General features: G+C 47.3%; 1 protein-coding gene across 1 annotated transcript in view; it reads left to right on the forward strand.

Annotated features, from left to right (window-relative positions):
* Positions 1-17,327, forward strand: part of LOC104515674 (histone deacetylase 4) — a gene marked incomplete at its 5' end in the record, with an annotated part of 22,774 nt that extends 5,447 nt beyond the window's left edge. The window contains 5 exons of the mRNA XM_010159739.1: positions 5,945-6,063; positions 7,699-7,832; positions 14,965-15,049; positions 16,342-16,483; positions 16,975-17,327. Coding sequence (XP_010158041.1) covers positions 5,945-6,063; positions 7,699-7,832; positions 14,965-15,049; positions 16,342-16,483; positions 16,975-17,014 — 520 coding nt within the window. The remainder of the gene's footprint in view (positions 1-5,944; positions 6,064-7,698; positions 7,833-14,964; positions 15,050-16,341; positions 16,484-16,974) is intronic.
* Positions 17,328-20,404: the final 3,077 nt, after the last annotated feature.

Below are 20,404 nucleotides of genomic sequence, written 5' to 3' on the forward strand. Positions count from 1 at the left end.
TTTCTATTGATTTTAATGTAAAATAACGCTTTGAAGTTTGCAATTTATAGTCCCCCAAGAGTTAGAAAGTGAAGGGAATGGGTCATATATCCTTTTTTTTTTTCCTTCTCTTTTCTTGCGTTAGCCCCTTGAGACAACGCATGCCTTCAAGGCAGCACCTTGTTATTCCACCCCATCGAATGCCACGTTGCATTTGCCGGGGATCAAACCTAAGATGAAGAAAAGATAAGAAAATTGGCCATAATGAACTCCAGAAGCAGCAGGCATTTTCACCATGAACTTGGAAACTCACAGTGGAGAACTGAGCTTTAATTCAAACCAGTCCAAATGCCAAACCGTGAGGCTTTGAAGTCTGTAGAGGAATCAGTGGAAATCCTTTGAGCTAGGCAAAGATACTGATATACTTTTTCGTCTTTTTTATTTTTTTTTTAAGCCTTAACTCTTCACATGCTTGTCTGCTTTTGGGGAAGAAAGCCCTCTTTCTGCATAAAATAAGCAGCACGCTTTTTATTTTTTGTTGCTGCTGTTCTGTTTCAGGATGAGCTGGTGTATGGCTTTGATAAAAGCATGTGTTCTAATGAAATAACAACTGAGATAATTGCCCTCATAAATTAATCTTCTGATGAGTGAATAAATAAATCCCAATGAAACCGATCATCCCCGCACCGTTTCGGCGTCATTTGCCGAAGAAAGGACGGTAACTTGCATCGGTGATTTTTCGACTGAGAATTTCTCCTACGAGTCTTGGCTTCCCTCTGTTTGCAGTGCGGCGTTGGGTTGGGCGAGCTGGCCTGACCTCTTAGTGGTTATTAATACTGCTGAGCCCTTTCAAAAGTGAGAACAAGAGTTAAAAATGAGAAGCGGAGAGCAACCTCACCATGCACTTTGTCACTTATTGTCTTCATAACCGAGGGCTGAAGTCACCGGCTGCCCCGTCTCCAGGTTGGGGTGATATCATGATTGCTGTCTTATTTCGGGCAGGGGGGACACAGCACAGGGTGGAGTCACCCCGGTCACTACTAAGATGTGCAGAAGGGATCTGGGGAGTTTGCTGCGAGCTTGGCCCTCCTCCACCCCATCGTAGCGGCGGCTCTGCCTGGCCGAGACGGCGTGACACTATAATTTAGCTGACCGTTTGCTGGGCGAAGGTCCCACAGCTGAACTCACCGCCAAAGTATGTGGGCAATACAGATTTCACAGATTAGGCAAAAATGTATTAAACTCTAATGTGAAAAATGCAGGGCATATAATTTTAAAAGTCCTTAACTCATCAAAACATTATTGGTATTCATTGCTGTTATTCCGTCGTTATAGAAACAAACGGTTGTAAAATTTGTTTGGGTTTTTTTAATCGGAGTCTGTCGTTCCCTGACTTGTTACACAAGCAGAAATCATGTTTGCTTCTATAAATCCTCGTGACGTTTTGAAAAGCAGAGTGTGCGAACCCGGCTGAGAGACCTGCAGAAAAAATGCCAAGACTGCGGCTCGTTCGTTATTACACGAGAACAGCAATTACTTAGTGAAATTAAAGTGCATTATCCAGAGGAGTTTCCCTCTGAATTTCCTGTAAGAAAGTTTTCCTGATGATTCTAGCAGTTGGGTAGTCTCATACGATTTATTTTTTTTCCCCTACCCGGACAGAGGTCTCCTCAACGATTCTAATTCCATATACAGCTTGATTCTGTGTTAGCGTTATTTTTATTTAAAACACCTAAACCAGATGCAAAAGCCAGGACTGCATTTGAAAGGTCCCTCCTCCTGCCTTTCTCGGAAGGCGTTAAATGAATTCAGGAGCCGCTGGAAGGGGGGAGGATTTTGTTTTTTTCCTTCAATCCATAAACCATTTCAGGAGCGAGTAAGGGGACGGGAAGGAGTTGATGATGTTTTGCCTGGAACGGTTGTTTCTGTATTTTAGATTTCATGCTCTCCCAACGCTGATTTTGTCCCCAAACTCCTAATCCCTTTTGACACAGTAAATGACCGTGGAGATGGCTGCTTGGAGAAACAAAAACGGGAGTCTTCAGGAGGCTGATTAGCCTAAAGGAGCGGCAGATGACTTTTTTATACATACATATATATTTGTGTGTGTGTATATATATCCAGCAGTGGGAAAAACAGTCTGAAGAAAGTGCTCAGCCCTCTAAGTTTCCTTGATTTGCTCGCTGCAATTGAGCATTTAAAAAAACTCCTCTGTAGGATTGTTTAATCTGCCTGTCGTTTATTAGGCATTTAATTGGCGAATGGACTAGTAACAGACTAAAAGTCATTCAGTCTTCTGGAAAATAGATAGAAAGTTGTATTTCTTTTTCTCCCTTCCTCACATGATCGCAGAACACCATGGGTAGTTTCTGCTGTTTGCAGCCATCGGTGTTGATTAACGCATAGCTGTTCAGCTTAGCTGTAATCAGAGTGTAATGAAAGGATTTAATTTATTTTAAGCAAGCAAAACAACCCTCTAAAATTCAGGAAATTTAAAGGCAACTCTTGCGTTTTAAAAAATTCTACATGGCTTGAATGAATATTCAGTGTTACGAACCCTTGAATTCCTCAGTGAATAACACTACGGCCACCTTACCCATTAGTTGAGAGACCCAGTTCCAGACAAAGCTGCTCACTTCCTTGATAGTAATGTGAATTTCTGACTTTTTTTATAGTATCATCACCGGGACAAAACCACAGGAGTGTTTGCAATTTAATTGTTGTTTTCCTTTGGGGACTTAGCTGTACTGTGTTAGATCTGAGCAAAGGGGCTGTTTTCATCTGTGCACAAGAATTTTTTTTACAATTAAGAAGGAAAAACCAAGGGGGTGCTGAGAGTCCAGAGGGCTTTGGGCCTCCTGGGTCAAGTTTTACATCCAAAGATATGGCTGCTTTTTTGTACATGGAGAGCATCAAATAGGGCTGAGGCTGTGGCTTTGGAGTACTGGTGTAATACTGGAATTAAGAGAAAGTCAGAAGCAAGAGCAGCCCTTGAGAGTTTGGGTGGGGGAGTCATGGGGGAAGGGAAGGGGTTCAAATCTGGATTTGAGAGTACTTGAGTTTGGATGGGTTTGTGATGGTCAAGGTACTGAAGGCATCATTAGCTTACTTGTTCTGACACCCTGTCATCTTGCACCTCTCCTCCGCCTGCCCCTGAACACGCATGGCTCCCAGGTGGCCTCTGTCTGGTCTGGGCATGCAGCACCCATCCCGCCTGTCTATCTGTCCTTCTGGCTCCTCCTGAGCAGGGGAGCCAGGGGATCTGCAATACATTATTCTTAAAATTCTGAGGATACAAATTCACTGTGAACGTAGAGCAGCACTGATCATCGCTTGGAGTTGAAGGTACTCGCTGGGGTAACCAGCTGCGGCTGTAAAGTCGCCCCATCCCGCACCGGAGACAACTCTGGACATCCTCAAAACGCCGCCTTCTAACCATTGTCAAATGCAGATTGATTTAAACGGCAGCTGCTGCTTTTTCTCTCCTCAAATTTGTGCAGGGAGGGTTGACGCTTAACTCTCGCTATGCTGGTAGAGGGATGCTATGCTTCGAACTGCTGTCGCCGCGCCGGGACCTTCAGCCCAGCATTCCCAGCACCACCACTGTGCCGGTCACCGGCTGGCCCTGCTCCTTGGAGCCTGCGGGCTCAGGCATCGGCCAGGCGAGCTGTTCCACCACCAAAAAATCATCATGGGTTCAGGGTTGGGTGGGTTGCTCGGTGCTGACAGGCCATGCCCACAGCTCAGGGTGTAGGTTGGGGCTCGCTCTGCGACTGGCGTGTGGTGATCCCGCACATCAGTTGAGTTACTAGCAGCTCCCGTGGTGTCTTAACTTTGGGAGGGGAAAAAAGGAATCTGATGATTTTAGCAGTTTTCCTTTGGTTAGAAATTAAAGAGCTCAGCAGTACTTCAAAGCTCAGGATTAAAAGAAAAAACCCTCTGCCACGTGCGCTTGCTTCGAAACTGCTGCTTTAGTCCTTTGTGAAGGAGGTGGTTTCTACTTAAAATGTCTGTGGCTTTTGCTGAATGGATTTTTGTCGACTGTAAAGTCATCAGCAAAAACTGCTATTTTGTCTTCCTTATGTAATCTCCCTGAGGGCAAAATGTGTACAGCCATCAGGTCATTTGAGGAAAAAATTAAAATTCCTCTTTCAGGTTCTGTAAGACTTAAAAGAAGATCCTTTATACGTAGGATTCTGTGTCTGTGCGGAGAGTGGCGTGAGGGAGGATTGCAGGAGGCTGTTGGGTTCCTGCGGGAATTAGTTGGCAGAAAAACTGAAGCTGGAAGGCTTGTTTTTTTGGACAACACGGTGTCTGAGTGCCTCGACTTGCCGTGTGCCGGGTGTCCCTGCCTGCCTGCTCAGCGGTGGCGTTGGAAACTGCTTGATGGGGTTGACCAACACTGGAATTAGCTTGTTGCGTGGTAGATGTTAATACTCCATTAAAAAAAAACTCTGCGGAGGGCAAAGTGGCATGAGCTCAGGTCGGTGCTGGGGCTAATGCAAGCTGCTAACTCTGGTAGATGTCTTGTGGCTGTTTGATGTCGTCGTAGTGAGAGAGGTTGAATTTTTATGGGCATCTTGATTGCACTTGAGCAATCTCAGCACGAAACAGACCTTTCTGGGCTGGTTTTCGGAGCATCTCGTAACGACTATACTCAGTAAAAGTGAAGTTCTCACATATGCAAAGATGTTTACAGGCTCATGCTTTGCTATATGGATAACTTCAGTTCATGCTTTAGAAAGCTGACCCTACCAGTAGCTGTTCCTAGGACAGGGAAACAGGGAATACTGTCATCTTCAGTACCCGCAAGGGATGGCACTGCTCAGGTTGCCCTAGGGGGATGCATCCAAGATTCAGTGGGTACATTTATAATGGAAAAACAACATCATTTGGAAAATATTAGCCCATATAAAAGGCCTTAAGAAAAATTCAAACCAGCGTTCAAACCCCTGAACACGGGTGCACCTCGGTGTGAACCAAAGGCACAAGAAGGTGTTCATCCAAGAGTGCTTGCAACGGGCGTTCTTCATCAGAAAAGATGGTGGGTGTCTGCATTGTGTTTATTAAGAAGCTTTGTTGCCTGGACTGTAATTTCCCCTTACTGTAATTTCAGTTCTGCCGTGCTCGTGCTGGAGCTGTTAGATGAAGAAGCAATTACTTGCTCTCTGCTCGACTTTCCAGTTTTGCTTAGTTGGCGTCTTGACATGGGAAATGGGGTGTTTGCAACCTTGTGTAGGCTTTGAACCGAAATTGGGTAAATTGAAGAGAGAAAATAGAGAGAAAAGGCTTTTTGCTGAGGACCCACAGACCTCTTGTTTCATTTAAATACCAGCCTTAACAGGCAGTGGGTTAGGGATGCCAAGCAATTCAGTCCATTTTCTAGTGAGCAAAATCTCGAGCGGGTGGGAAACTGGAGTTCGGAGCGGTGTATTTGGGTGGGATATTTGCATATTAAAGCTTTTTGCTCCATGTGACATCCCCAGCCTTTCATTATGGTAAATGAGAAGTGCAGCAGGGAAAAAAATGAATAGCTGCAGATGCTGCAGAGGCTGAAGCAGAACCTGGAGACGAGCCTCACAAACCGAGGTTGCCGTCAGACGGGTTTCCCAGGTGGTTTTGCAGCCTGTGCTAGATGTCCCCTTATTTTTCTCCTCATCCACTCGTGCCCTGCATGATCACAAATGTGAAACACAATGTATGACGGTTTATTTCCCTGGTCAAAATGTGCGGCTGTTGATGGAGGAAATAATAGACCTCACTGGAAAAAAAACGACCATGAGATTTTTAAAACTGTATTGCGTGTCAGTGCGAGGTCCTCGGCCAGCCAGGCTCTCACCTGGTAAGAAAACAGGAGATGGGCTTCGCTACCGTGGAATCAGAGTACAAGGTTTTATAATGGGCTTGTTCAAGGTGGTTTAAGCACCAAAGTAACGTGTTTGCCGTTGTTACATTTTTGTTGCAGAACGGTAGTAATGCCCATTGCCAATGAATTTGCCCCAGATGTTGTGCTGGTGTCATCTGGTTTCGATGCGGTGGAAGGCCATCCCACACCTCTTGGAGGATATAATCTATCAGCAAAATGTAAGTTGTGGATTTACAAGAGCAGAGACCTGAAACTGGTGTGAATTGCTGCTGACCTAGGGACTATATGGGGTTTATCTTCAGATCTTTCATTTCAGTGGTAAACTTCAGCCTTTTCCTTTGAATTTTCATGTGTTTTGTCACTGCACCCTATATATTTTGGTTTGGCGGAAGCCTTCATTTTGTTGAAGCATTGCATATTTCAATTTCAAGTGCCAATAAATTATGTAAGGAAGTTACCAATTAATTTGTAGTCACATCTCTGCGGAAGACAGCTGCTGATTTAGAGAGCTACGCTTGTTTTGATGCAGAATTGCAGAAAGAGGCAGGGCCAGATGTAAACAGCGTACCTTGCTCTGAATGCTAGTAAAAGCCCATTTCTTCCTCCAAGATACCTTATTAAAAATTGAAGCTGAATGTTTTTGTGCTCCACCTTTGAAGCAATTTTACGGGCCCACAGGAACCTCCTTTTTGTTCTGGATCCGTGATGTTTTGCGTTGCACGGGAGATGCGCTGAAATTCCTTCCCCCCAGCCCTTGGTTTTGCTAGGTTTATCTGGCACGCTTTCATTCAAGTCAATCCAGAAGACAGTTTTTCTTGCAAAAGGATTTTATTATTATTTTTTAAGGGTTTGTTTCAGCCAGGAAACTTACTTTCTGCAGTGAACTTCAGAACCTTGTAAGGTAGCTGAACCTATAAACTTTATATAAGAATAAAGTGAAATAGATTTACAAGAGAAGTTATTTAAGATATCCAGAATCACTTTGTAATGAGAAGGTCTTGTTTACCTGCTTGTTGGATTTCCCATGCTCTGCTACTCTCACAAAACGGTTATGGGCTCAGCCGCCAATCTTTTTATCTGGCTGTTAATTTGCCAATTTGCAAAGGTGCTGGCGGGGGTCACTGCAAAACAGAAAGCAGGGAGCATGGCTGGAGGGGAGAAATGCCCTGGATTTTCTTTTGTTTGGATTTTTCCTTTTTTTTTTTTGAGCGGGAAGGTTGCTTTGAGGACACGTTTTTTAAATCCCCGCAGCTTGGTTCTGTTTTGTTTAAAAGGTAGAAATGTATTGTGTGTCATATGATCAAAGTCCCGGGTGCCCCAGGAGTTTTTGTAGCATATTATATACGGGAAGAAACGTCTGTTAAGAACTAGATGTCATATATCTCTGGGGCACTGCGCTGCTGCTATCGCAACTGAAAGCACCGGCAGCAATTTTATTGATTTCCCCTCCTCCCTCCCCCATGACTGCTCTGACTTTGGATCTTCCAAAGCCAGGCAAAACCCAGCCTCTTTCCTTCCTTCCAAAGGAGGAATTCACAGCTATGAATAATTCGGGGTGCTAAGGGGTGGCAGGGAGGATGGCGGTGCCTCTCACCTGGGAAAAACTCCAGCGAAGAGCTCCTTGGGAGGGATATGGATCGGAGCCGCTCCGGCGGGGAACCGCGGCTGGAACTCTGCAGCAAGCGTATTAAAATCCAACCTGGCTTATATTATGCGTTGAGTCCTTTCAGATCCCTTGTGGTTTTTTAATATGATGTAATTCCTTTCTATAATTCTTTGATCCTTCGCCAGGAGCCCGATTCCAGCCTCAACCTTTGCCCTTCTCCTGCATTTCCTCTTTTCCCTCGTTACAGGCTTCGGGTACCTGACGAAGCAGCTGATGGGCCTGGCCGGGGGTCGCGTCGTCCTGGCCCTCGAAGGTGGCCACGACTTGACGGCCATCTGCGATGCCTCGGAAGCGTGCGTTTCTGCTTTGCTGGGAAACGAGGTACAGAGACGGGCAAAACCTCTGCACATACACACCCCTTGCATTTGGATGTCTCATCCTCCAAAACAGTCAATCCGCCCAAGTTTTGTCCTTGTTTTGGGTCCTTTTGACACGTGTTGATTTTTAAAGAGCGTATGCTTGATTCGTTTAAAAACTGCCTGTGTTTGGGAATCCTTGTTACAAGGATTGAAATAGCTGAGAGTTGAACGTGGGTTTATTCTTTATCCATATAGTTTGCTTTGTGCTCTTTGGAAAACAACTAATTAGTTGAATTCCATTCTGAAGTTGTTGCCCAAGCCTTCCCTTCTCTTTGCAGACCCCCCTCTCTAGTACTACAGCCTGTGCCTGCTGCGTGGGGCAGCTTGCTTGACATTGTTTTCATCTGTGTTTTTCCCCTGATGCTGTATTTTCTCTCTTCTGCACGTTGCTATGTGGGAGAAGCCTCAACTGTGTCACAGAAATTGGCCAGAAAGGCCAGAGTGTGCAGTTGCAAGATAAGAGGAGTACACCAAGGAAATGTAGGTTTGGGGTTCTAGCGAGGTCAGAGTATTTTCCTACAGAGGAAACTTCAGATACTTTGGCTTTTCTGTCTTACACACACCCTTTTAGTGTCAGTGGGATTAAGGAAGAAGTGATTCAGATTCCCCGTGCCCATCCTTGCTGCATCCTGGCTGTCAGCATCCGCTGCAGCTGACAGCGAATGAGCAGCTCACACCTGCATTTCTTCCAACGCGGTTGGTAATTAAAAAGTTTGGAGTGGTGGCATGTGACATGTCTTTGGGCTAGGGGAGTTCAGGGTTGTGTACTGCAGAAATACAGCAGCAAGGGAACACAGAAATGGGTTATCAGCAGTGAAATGCCAGACTGGGGCTCCTGTGCACCTGTTGTGTCAGTACCTTTGCCTACACTTCTGTACAGAAGCATATTTCTGTGTAATCTGTGGGCTTTTAAATACGAGTAACTGGTTAGTTTGGGTCAAGCCTCCCTCCTTCTGCTTCATTGGTCTTTTTTGGACACCTGCTCCACATACAGTCCAAATGGTTGAGTCTTGGACAGGCACAGTAGACTGCAAAAGTGCCTTGCATCAGTTTTCTACCTTGTTCAGAGGAGCGAGACGCTTGCTCAGTCTGCAGCCCTGGGAACAGTCCCTGCTCGGCCTCTGCTGCACGTGTCCTCCTATACAGGGGCTCTGGAGCTGCTTGGAACAATCGTTGAGGGCTGATAGCATGAACTAAACCAACAGTGCGGTGTGATTCCTTAGGCTACATGTAGCTAAACATTTCAGCCCTGGGCTATAGCAGCCACACTGATTTGAATTTGGGGGCGGCTGTGAAACCTCAGGCACCATTAATGGCTTGGCTAGTGTGTTGGCATTTTCTTAGGCTGCCTGTTTAATTGAGAGATTGCCCTCAGGACCTTGGGGATGTGAGCAAATCTCAAAAAGCCACAGTAAAAGGACATGAAGGAGGCTGCTGAGGTGCCCTCTGAAGGCAGTGATCTCTTCCACAAGGCATCTGCCTGCCTGTCAGATGGTGAAAGGTGGAAGTTCCTCCTAAAGCTTTGACCTGCCTTAGAGACCACAACCAGCGTCCCTCATCACCACCCTTTGCTGAAGAGCCCCTTGGGGCAGGAGCTGAGGAAGAACGTGTGGTCAACACCTGAAGGAGAAGCCAAGTGGTATGTCAGCTCTGGGTCTGCCTCCGGTGGGAGCTGACTCCTGGGGACGGTGGTGAGCCGTCATGTGCAGACTTGCTCTGACTCACAGCTGCTGTTCAGTGAACATCGGCCTTTCTCAGGTCTGGGAACTTGGGGCAAGGGGCTTGGATCTGCATGGAGGTGCGCATCAGCTATGTTTGACTTCTGGCCTTTTGGAGAAATGCTCTGCGTTGCAGTATCCACGCTCCATGCAAAAGATGACAGTGCCTGGGGAAGCCTCACTACCCAGTCTAAGGCATACACCAGCTGGGATTCATCAAAAACATCTGCTTCAATCATCCAGCCTCATCTCCAGGCGTCCAGGGCGCATCCGCTCCTTGTGCTTGGCCAGGCAGTTCTGATAAGGTTTTCAGCGTGGGTACCTGATCCAGCAAGGAAGCAGTGGAGTTTTTATTGCAGCATATCTCTCTAAAGCATTTATCTCTAAAGCTGACAGCATGTTGTCACCATTCCTCTAGCTCCATCCACCCTTGGGTGCCGCTGGCTCTAATGGCAGGATGCACTTGGAAGGGGAGACAGAGGAAATGATGCGAAGGATGTCAGTCCTCTCGCTTCCCTGCCACGCAGGTGGCTGACCGCAGCGTGGGGTGACGGTCTGCGCGCAGTAAGTGAGCTCTTGATCCGAGCCACGACCGTCTGTGGAAGTGCAAGGCTCTGGGGAGATCTCAGCACTCAGGGTAGCTTGGGTGTTGGCAACTGCCTGAGGGTTTTCATTTAGCAGTGTGAATATCCATACTTAAAGGTAAAAAAATGCTATTTACTTCCTTTTAAATTGCTGATTCAAGTCAGTTATGTTTTAAAATACTTCAAGGTGGGCCTGTTCTCACTTTTGGTAGGTGGGCTATAAGGCTGCGCAGATACCATGATAACGTTCTCCCGCTTGCACTTCAAAAAGCAGGAAACGCTAGTTTTATCAAGGTCTTTTTATAAAATCTTCTTAGTGCAAGGAAGTTGGAGGGAACTGCTGTGGCTGCGTCCGGCGGCCCTTTGATGAAGTTTGATATACAGCGTGTCAGAGGAGCTTTGCGTGCGTGCACACGGACAGGCAGCTGCGGCCGGCGACGGGCTGCGGGGCGGTTTTGCTGGCAGAGGAGCGGTGCCGGAGTTACACGGGGAAATGGTAGGAAATGAGGGGAACACTGCCAGTCCCCAGAGCGTCTGCGTTCACTGGTGGAGATCAAAACTCCCGCTTGGGGAAAAAGCGTTATGCAAAGGCAAGAGCCGGCTTCTGCCCAACTGTCCAGGAAATTAAAACAGAGCTGTAGCTTTGCAGCAGATTATTTTGATGTGAAATGAGTTAGTGCCGGGTGAGGTGGATTGAAAACGTACGTACGCTGCCTTGGTTACAGATTTAGTTGCTGTGGTGGGGTCTCCCTGGCTGGAGGCCAGGTGCCCACCAAAGCTGCTCTGTCCCTCCCCTCCTTGGCTGGACGGGGGAGAGAAAATACAGCAAAGGGTTCGTGGGTCGAGACACAGACAGTTGAAAAATCAAAAGCAGGCATGATGCAGGGAAGATCTGCTGATGGTGGTGTAGACCAGCAAGCTACCCTTCCACTCCCATTGCTTCAAGCAGCCCCCGACAGCGGCACAGGAGGGCAGAGGAGGCAGCAACTGTGCAAAGCTGCTCACTCCACCGTGGGCATCGCCAGCCTTCAGCCTTCAAACCTGCCTCTGCCCCGGGAAAATGTTGCTTGCTGTCCATTCCCAGGGAGTGATGTCAGGGCATCAGCGTTCGCTGCCCTGGGGTAGGAGCCATGCCAGCACCATGCCCGGAGCAGGGTGTGGAGCTCCTGTGTCACGGGAGCTGCGAATGGCAGGGAGAGAGATGGGAGGTGGATGGAGCTCAGCAGCGCTCGCTCTGTCGTTTTCCACGCAGAAGTAGCAGGGGGGTGTCCAGTGTCAGACTCCAAACGTCCCGAATTAACAAGAAGGTGATAATAAGCAGTTGCTTAAAACCTTTGCCTCATGCCCCAAGGTATTTCCTGCCTTTTTCAGGGAGAGCGATGGCTGAGGCTGTTGCTGTGAGTGGTATTTCAGGAGGAGGAGCGTGCAGTGGAAACGATTCCCACGTGTGGCTGGGCTGCCTGATGTTGCGTGCTTTGTAGCAGTATCACCCGAGAGGCGTCAGGAAGCTCTTTCTTACAGGTTTGCCCAGGAGTTGCTTTTGCCTTCACTTAATGTCAGACAGAAGCCGGTTTGGGCCAGAATTATTTTTTGAGTGGAGAATTCAAATGAAGCGCAATCTGTAATTATTAAATATGGAACGGAGCAATTCCTTAATCCTCGTGAAGTACCTATGGAATGTCTGCCATGTGGTCGCAAGAGCATCTGTTGGCTGGAGCTTCTCTTGGCTTTGAACAGAAGCTTCCGATAAACTTTGCCTTAGATTGGGGTGGTTTTTAACTATTAAGCAGTGGCTGCTGCTTTGCTGGGGAGTATCCTGGGATGAGCCTTCACCAGTATTTTCAGCCACAGTTGACAGCTGTGGATATCCCTTTTTTTGGATACCCATCCTTGGAGGTCTGGTGAATTCACATTCTTGGTGGAGAACCTGGGGGAGATGGGGGGCCACAGCAGGAAGGAACCAAGAAAAAAGGATGGGCTTGGAGAGCATCAGCTCTACCGAAACATTATTCGTAAAATATTGAGTTGGTTGTGCCGTGTCTTGAGCTCTCGCAAATCAAATCTAAGCTGTTGGCCATGTAGATGAACCAAGTAGAGCTGCTCTGCTTGGGCATCATCCTTACCTGCCAAGCAGGTGCCCGTGCTGTGCCAGATGAAACCAGTGTTCTCCCCAGTGTTAGCTGTTGAAAGCAAGTAACCCCATCTCCTTCCAGAAGAGCCCCCACTTGCTGCTCTGAGGCACCCCCCCTGTAAACAAGCATGTTAAAAACACCACGAAAGAGGATGTGGTTTTCAGGGTATTGATCTGATTTCTGATTTTCTGTACTGACTGAAGGCTGCTGGGGCTGGGCTGGATACGAGCAGAGTTTCCTATCAGGCAAGAGGAAAGTATCATAGAATCACGGAATGGTTTGGGTTGGAAGGGGCCTCAAAGATCATCTAGTTCCAAACCCAAAATGTGGGGCATCCACAGCGTCTCTGGGCAGCCTGTTCCAGTGCCTCTCCACCCTCTCCGGGAAGAATTTTTTTCCTGATATCCAATCTCAATCTCCCCACTTTCAATTTAAACCCGTTACCCCTTGTCCTGTCACTACAGCCCTTGTAAAAAGTCCCCCCCAGCTTCCTTGTAGCCCCTTCAGGCACTGGAAGGTGCTATAAGGTCTCCCCAGAGCCTTCTCTTCTCCAGGCTGAACAAGCCCAACTCTCTCAGCCTGTCCCCATGGCAGAGGTGCTCCAGCCCTCGGAGTATCCTTCTGATGTTGAAGGGTCCAGAGCTGGACACAGCACCCCAGGTGGGGTCTCACAAGAGCAGAGTAGAGGGGGAGAATCCCCTCCCTTGACGTGCTGGCCACACTGCTCTGGATACAGCCCAAGATACGGTTGAGAAATATCTCCTAGAAAACAGGAAAAAATGCCATCAAGCAAGGAGAGGGCATTTCTCTTATGCACTCCCTCTTCTCTCATCCTCACATCCTTGCCCTGGCTGCCAGAGCACTTTCGTGCCTTTAAAAATAAATGAGAAAAGCAATGTTCTCTGTTGCCGAAGGGAGCTTTGGAGTCAGTTAGTAGTCCCTGCAGGCACATCTGCCCATGCCAATGCAGAGGTGAACTGGATCCCCTGGTAGTTTTGCAACCTCCCAGTTGCAAACCGGAAGGGTAACTCTCTGCTGGCAGTGAGAGAGCTTGCATCTGAAGACAAGCGACGTGTGCGCCTAGTTTTGTAAGTCACAGGTCTGCAGAACCTTTCTGCTCTTGCCCACCGTTGCTTTGGGAGTGATTTGATTTCTTTATTTAAAACAGCTGCACTGATCAAAGCTGGTCTCGGTGGTCTGTGCTCCCGCTGATAGCCAGCACCGCTCAGTCAGCAGGATGGTTCAGACCTCCTACGGGGTAGTAGCTCCAGTGGCAAAAACACCTCCTTGCTGGGATAGCTGGTTTCTACCCACGAGCTGGAGTAGCCTATCCTAGCAGCAGCGTGGGTCTTCCGGAGGGATCTGCATCCAAAGCAGGGCTTGGCCATTATAGCCCTGCGAGACAGCTCTGTTAGCGTCGTACTGCGTGTCCTGTTCGGGCTTTTACGGGTAGATCTCCACCGCAGGGCTTTGCTCCAGTGGAACTGGAGATGGACTTCAAGGAATAACTGGGGAAGGACTTAGGGAAGCTTCTTTAGAGTGTCATTTTCTAATTCATCTCTGTTTAGCAAAAGGAAGATACTTGCAAGGAACATGGGACAGTGAGACTGGAATGTTATTAGTGCTTTGATTTACTTTTTAAACTGTTTTTAACAAAGGCAGTGCTGCTTTTTTGAGGGATGTATGTTGGAGCAAAACAGAAATCGTCTACGTGCCATTTGCATTTACAGCAGAAAAGCAGCCAGGCCCAGAAAGATGCCTGCTTGTTATGTGCCTTTACACTGAACATCTTCGGGAGGCTTTCTGTGTCGGCTTGCAGCTTGAAGTCTAATGCCAGCAGCATGTTCTTGCTGTCACCTTTTTCTGTAAAGAGCAAAGGAATGAAGCCGGCATCAAAAAGCCTAAATTTTAATACCCAATGATGATCCTTTCCAGCAACTTCAAGGCAATTTTTTTTCTTAAAGATTAGTGTACAGCTCTAATGCCACGCTGCCCTGGCAAGACTAGACCAGCAGCTGGTAAGAGGCATCGATGGTGACTGAAGTTATAGTCATGCTGAGTATGCCTTTAAAGCAGTGTTTTGCATTTTCTCTGTACCAAAATTAGGCTACACATCTTAGGGTACACATTTTTTATTCAGTTAAGGATTAATAGATACCCTGGATTAGATTTTTAGGGGAATTAAAAAGCTACTCCTTTTACTTCCTTAGAGGAGAACCAGAACTGTAGCTGGGTAAAGTCCCTTTTATTTACACATTGTTTTAATAGTGAAAACTTTGCAGAAAGGTAGATCCATGAAATGGATCCATTGTAAAAGCAGCCTGATTTTTCTGTGCTGAGTAATCGTGCCTGTTCATACAGTCGGCATCAGCGGCTGCAGCAGGTTCTTTAGGAGCAGCCCCTGTGCTGCACGGCTGCCCAGCTCGGTGGAGCTGCAGCGGTTTGTGTGTCGGGGAGCATCAGGCTGGAGGAGGCTGTGCTGGGCATCACAAAAGCACTTAGAAAGCCTGTATATTAGGGATATTTAACTAAAGACGGGTAATAGGAATGAGGGGAGTGGAGCAGAGGCTCGATACGGCAGAGCCACTTGCTAAATCACGCTTAATGCCTGGTCTCTTAACTTGAGGTAACGTTTCTTTGGTGTTTCTCTCTCTCTCCAGCTTGACCCTCTTCCAGAAAAGGTTTTCCAGCAGCGAGCAAACGCTAATGCAGTGCATTCAATGGAGAAAGTAATCGAGATACACAGTGAGTATAGCCCCATTCACCCAGCTAATTCCCTGTTGGGTCGCCCTGTGGGACCCCCGTTTGGCTTCTCCATCAGCCTGGCAACTCCCCTGTTCCCTCATTCCGGTGTACGGGTGGTCGCTGTGCAGTGATGGATTTGAGCAGCCACAAGCTGGTCTTGCTGTGCAGTAGTGGTTTGTGTGATGCACGGGAAGCGGTCGATTCAGGGAAATGCTGTGATGCTCAAGGAGGAATTAGTATTAAAATCTCTTTAAAGGACAGTCTGTCCTGCACTTAGAGTGGGCTCTTACCTCCTCAAAGGCAATTCAGGTACCTCTGAATACCATATGTCTTGTTGGGTGTCGTGGCGCCCATTAATCATGAACGGACAGGCATGAAAGTTAAACTGATCGTTCCCTAAAGTTGCTAACATTTTAGGTTTATTTAATGTGGGAGGTTAAAATCATTGTAGCTGAAGCTCTCCTGGACACATTCTTGGGGGATGGAGAAAGATGTCTGAGTAATACAGCAATCCCACCGCTATGTCCTGACAACTTCCCACTTTAAATATTTGTGTACTAAAACTGGAGTGGGCTAGACTCCCTTCTACAGGGCAAAACTGGACCTTAAAAGGGACAGGGGTTCAGCCCCAGTTTGACATCCCAGGTGTCCTTAGGCATGTGCAGGTGCACATTTATGCTGTCAGTACCTTTTGGATTGAAACCTAGATCTTCCAGACCCGGCAGCATTGCAGCACCATCTTTTAATACAGTAAAATCATAGAATCACAGACTGATTTGGGTTGGAAGGGACCTTAAAGCCCATCTAGTCCCAACCCCCCTGCCATGGGCAGGGACACCCTCCACTAGACCAGGTTGCTCAAAGCCTCATCCAGCCTGGCCTTGGACACTTCCAGGGATGGGGCATCCACAGCTTCTCTGGGCAACCTGTGCCAGTGCCTCATCACCCTCTCTGGGAAGAATTTCATCCTGATATCTAATCTATACCTCCCCGCTTTCCATTTAAACCCCTCACCTGTGAGTAGCATGGCACATACTCACAGGGGTCTCTCTGGTCTCACCTTGCAAGCTGGGGCTCCCTTGGCGTGTATTCCCAGGAACCCGCTTTCACGTGCAGCTTCCTCCACAGCCCTGGGACCTCAAGACGGGTGAAGGTTACATGTTTCATAGGTGTGATGAGTCTTCCTCAGGCAGGTCTCAGCCATCTGTTGGGCCCGGGAAAGCGGGAGCGCGGTGCTGGACCCGTAACGGTGCAGGTGCCCTGACCGCCTTCTCTTCTCACCTCTACCCCAGGCAAGTATTGGCATTCACTCCAGCGTTACTCCTCCACGGTGGGCTACTCCCTGGTCGAGGCGCAGAAGTGCGAGAACGAGGAGGCGGAGACGGTAACAGCCATGGCATCTCTGTCAGTGGGCGTGAAGCCAGCTGAGAAGAGGTGGGTCACTTCCCGTTTATCATCACATCTCCCAGTCTACCCAGGCAGGAGGAGCCGTGGTGGGCAGTTAATCCTCTCCTTTTCACTGTTGCACACGCATTCCTCGCATCTCCTGCCCTCCGTGGGGTATCCAAAGACCCCCTGGGCTGCGGGAGAGCAGCAGTGCTGTGAACTCTGTGTGTGAGTGCACGCTGTGCCTCACTCTTCTGCTCCCGCCGGGGCTGAGTGTAGTTTTGGACCACAAGAGGAGATTGATTTTGCTGGAAATAAAAAGTTCACGTTACACAGGTGAAAACATACTGTCTAAAAACCCTTCTTGGTGGCAAGTTTTAATTCCAGGTGAGCCAGCTGAGCACAACTGCCTGGGTGGGAAGGTGATGGGAACGTAAGGCGTTAGGACTTAGCACCACAAATTGTCCAACTCTCTCTTGTTCAACCGTCTCTTCTCTCTTCCCCCTCTGCCCATCCTGCCCGGCTGTGAAATCGCTCAGACCTGATGATGAACCCATGGAAGAGGAACCTCCCCTGTAGCATTCACCTTCGAGCTGGAGTTCTCCTGTCTGTTCGTCTTCGTCTTGAAGCTCTGCCAAGAAGCTTTCTCTTGTTACTCCTGTGTCCTGTCATGGTTTTTTCCAGAATACGGAAGGACAACCAGGTGTAAAACAAAGCAACCGAAAAAAGAAATCTCTCCATATCTATACACGTCTACAGTATGTATTTGCCGAAAAAGAAAAATGCCGGCAAAGAGCAGGAAAGGACTGACACGCTGGGCACTCTTCCTCTGGTCCTCACTGGGAGTGGAAGGGGGAACGACGCCCGTGAAGTCTTTGGCAGAGTTGCCAAAAAAAAATAAAAGGAAAAAAAATATAAAAAAAACAACAAATCAAAGATTCAGCAACAACACTTACGGAAACACAGCAAACAAACCTTAACGTAGAACTGGTGCTTACGAATGGATCACCCACAATTCAGCAATCTCCGCTTGAACCACTCGGCCCATCTTGTAGTTTCATTTCTTGGATTTTTTAAATGGCTCTTGCCTGCCTGTGAGTCGACGACGTTCTTGTCGAAACCAGAACAATGTGAGGTGGTGTATTTTTAACGGGGAGGGACAGGGAGAGAGGGACTCGTCTTACAGCTAAAGGAAAGGGAAAAGAGAAGGGGGGAAATGGTAGCCCAGATGGAGTCGGCTTTATTGTCTCCAAAGCCATCTGAAGATGAGTTTGTGCCTTTTTTTTTAATTGATGGATTTGGTGCAGCTGGATTTTCTGAAGTTTGAGGAACAATGCCTTAAGTAAAAAAAAAATAAAAAATAAAAAACACACACACAAAAATTAAAAAAAAAAAAACAAACCACAAAACATTAAAAAACCCACAAAGAACGCAGCAGTTCGTGAATATTTTTCCTCTAGTCGGGAAAGCCAAGAACTGCCATCAGGAAGGAAGACTTTTTGGCTTGTGCTGGCATGATGGTGGGAAGCAGGCATCAGCTGAACAGAGCGTCTCCAAAAACTGTCTACAAGTTTGGATTTGTTTTGTTTTCTTTCATTGCTGTTTCAGGAAAAAAAAAAGAAAAAAGAAAAAAAAATTAAGGTAGTTGCCAAGAAAGTGGCAAATACTGTTGGGTCTTTGAAATTCAACCATTTTTAAAAACAAATTTTCAAATGTTTTCTCTCTTCTACATTATCGAGTAATTGAACTTATCAATTTGGTTGTTGAAGCATGTATTAGACACAAACGCAGGTTTAAGACTGGAATGCTTTTGATTAAAAGCAACTAGCATGAGATATTGCTTAAATTGTTAGGTATAAATATATATATGTGTATAATGTATATTCCAAATGTATTCCAAGCTTAGAAACCGGATTCCTATGAATTATTGATGAAAATATTTATGATGCATTTATAGAAAACTATATGTAATAAATGCATACTATAACAGTAGCCACTGGGAAGCTCCCTAGGGACAGCTGTGCGAATTGGAACGTAAAAGGTGCTTTTGGAAAAGGATCCAGGTTGAAACTCGAGGACTTTCAGACGACAGGTTGGAAAGTTTTTCAGAAAGCCAACACGTTAGCCACTGGGCAACTACCCTAAACATTTGTATTTTAATTTAAGGTTTTTAGTTGTGATCCTTTTCTAACAAAAAAAAAAAGAAAAAAATAAGAAAAAAAGAACAATGAGTTTTTTATAGCGAAGACTATGAATTTGCTGTTAATTTTTATATCGATATTTCACAAAACCCTAAAGAAGCCTTGTTTGTGTGACTCTGACATTTCTTTTCTGTTTGGCAGGTTTCGTTTCCGAACGGCAATAGCGTCTAAACCTTTCTTCCTCCCACTTTTCTTGCTTGTACATTATTTTCCTTATTTCTTTTAATTTTTTTTTTCCCCGTTTTTTCTCAAGTCTTTTGTACAGTGAGCAGCTTTCTGCGGGCGTAAGGAACTGTGGCAGATTGTCAGAGTTCATTTTTCGGCAAGGGTGCGTTTTATCGAGGAGGAGGGAACGCGATGGGCTCTTTTGTATAACGATACCGCCAACTGTATATTTCCTCGGTTCTCTTGTAGTAGCTGTGTAAAGAAAATAAGGAGTTTTCTTACCTTCGACGCGGTCTTATTCCAGTGGGCGACGTCTTTGTCCTCCGCGCGGATCGTAGCGAGGACTGCCGGCGGCCGCGGTAGCTGCCCGCCGTCGGGAATGCTGTCGGACGCTCGTGGCGTTTTTCTCTCCGCCGGACAGACGGACACGCACGCACACCTCCCCACGTCCTCTTTCTGTGTCTCTTTTCTCTCCTCCTCTTCTTCCCGTCGCCGGTAGGGTTGGAGAACCTTTCCTTGAAGGTATTTTTTTCCACCCCCGATGAGGTCGGTGCCCCGCGCCGGCCTCGGCAGACGGGAGAAGCAGCACAGCCCTGCCGCGAAGAGCCTGAGCAGCTTCAGAGGAGACCGGCTCGACGCGCGTGCCGTCGTAGGCAGCGTAGGGTAGCACACCCCCCTCGTCCGAACAGCCAAGGGTAGCTTTTTTTTTCCTTTAATTCTTGCTTTATTCTGTAACGATGACGACTGACGGGGTCGCTTCCAGTAACTTATTTCTTTCCAGTTCTCGAAGCGGCCGTTTTCATTCCATTCAGGACTCACTCGCGGGAGGAATTTGAGGCGTAATCGCACGTGTGAGCGAATGCGGGAGGCTTTTTCTTTTATTCCTGGGTTTATAATGCAATTTAAAAACCAGACACTACTGTATTTGAGTTTTGCAAACCCAAGTACGTGTTAAAATTACCAGTAGCTTCGGTCGTGTAGCACCATCCTCAGCGTAATTCTAGAAATAATCTTCCCGTGTGAAAACACGACGTACCTGGAGATATTGTGGCTTGGTTTGGGGTTGTTTGTTTGTTTTCTTTTCTTTTCAACCGACCACTTTGCTGCTGTGATCTGAAATTAATCTGGCTGCCGAATCTGGTGACTGACCTTAAATTTTCCTTTTGCTGTGTGCGCGCCGCGGGCCGTAACCACGTTTACACGATCGCTTCTGTTGTCAGCTCTTCCCTGGCGGGTGTGTGTATTTCTCCTCTCCGTCGTGGCAAAGCTTTTTTCTTTCATTTTCTGTGTTCCTGAGAGCTGCCGGCTGGCCGTGCTGAGCCGGTTTCTTTCTGAAATCCGAAGGAGCTTGTCAGGGTGCCGCCTCCGTTTCTTTCCATCAGCTTCTTGCCAGAGCCGTCGGAGCTCGTCTCCTCCAAACTCCCGGTGACGTGGATACGTTTCGCAGCGGCGCGCGCTCCCCGGGCAGAGGCCGGGAGGCTCTTCAGGGCTGGTGCAGGCGCGGAGAGGGAGGAAAGAGCCCTCGTTTTGAGGCTCGCCAGGGTTTTTTCACCTTTTGAGCCATTAGCTTCTTCATTTCAGGTGACTTGGCCGCAGGGCCGCC

The sequence above is a fragment of the Eurypyga helias genome, unplaced genomic scaffold, assembly GCF_000690775.1.
Source record: "Eurypyga helias isolate BGI_N326 unplaced genomic scaffold, ASM69077v1 scaffold19469, whole genome shotgun sequence".
Classification (NCBI taxonomy): Eukaryota; Metazoa; Chordata; class Aves; order Eurypygiformes; family Eurypygidae; genus Eurypyga; species Eurypyga helias.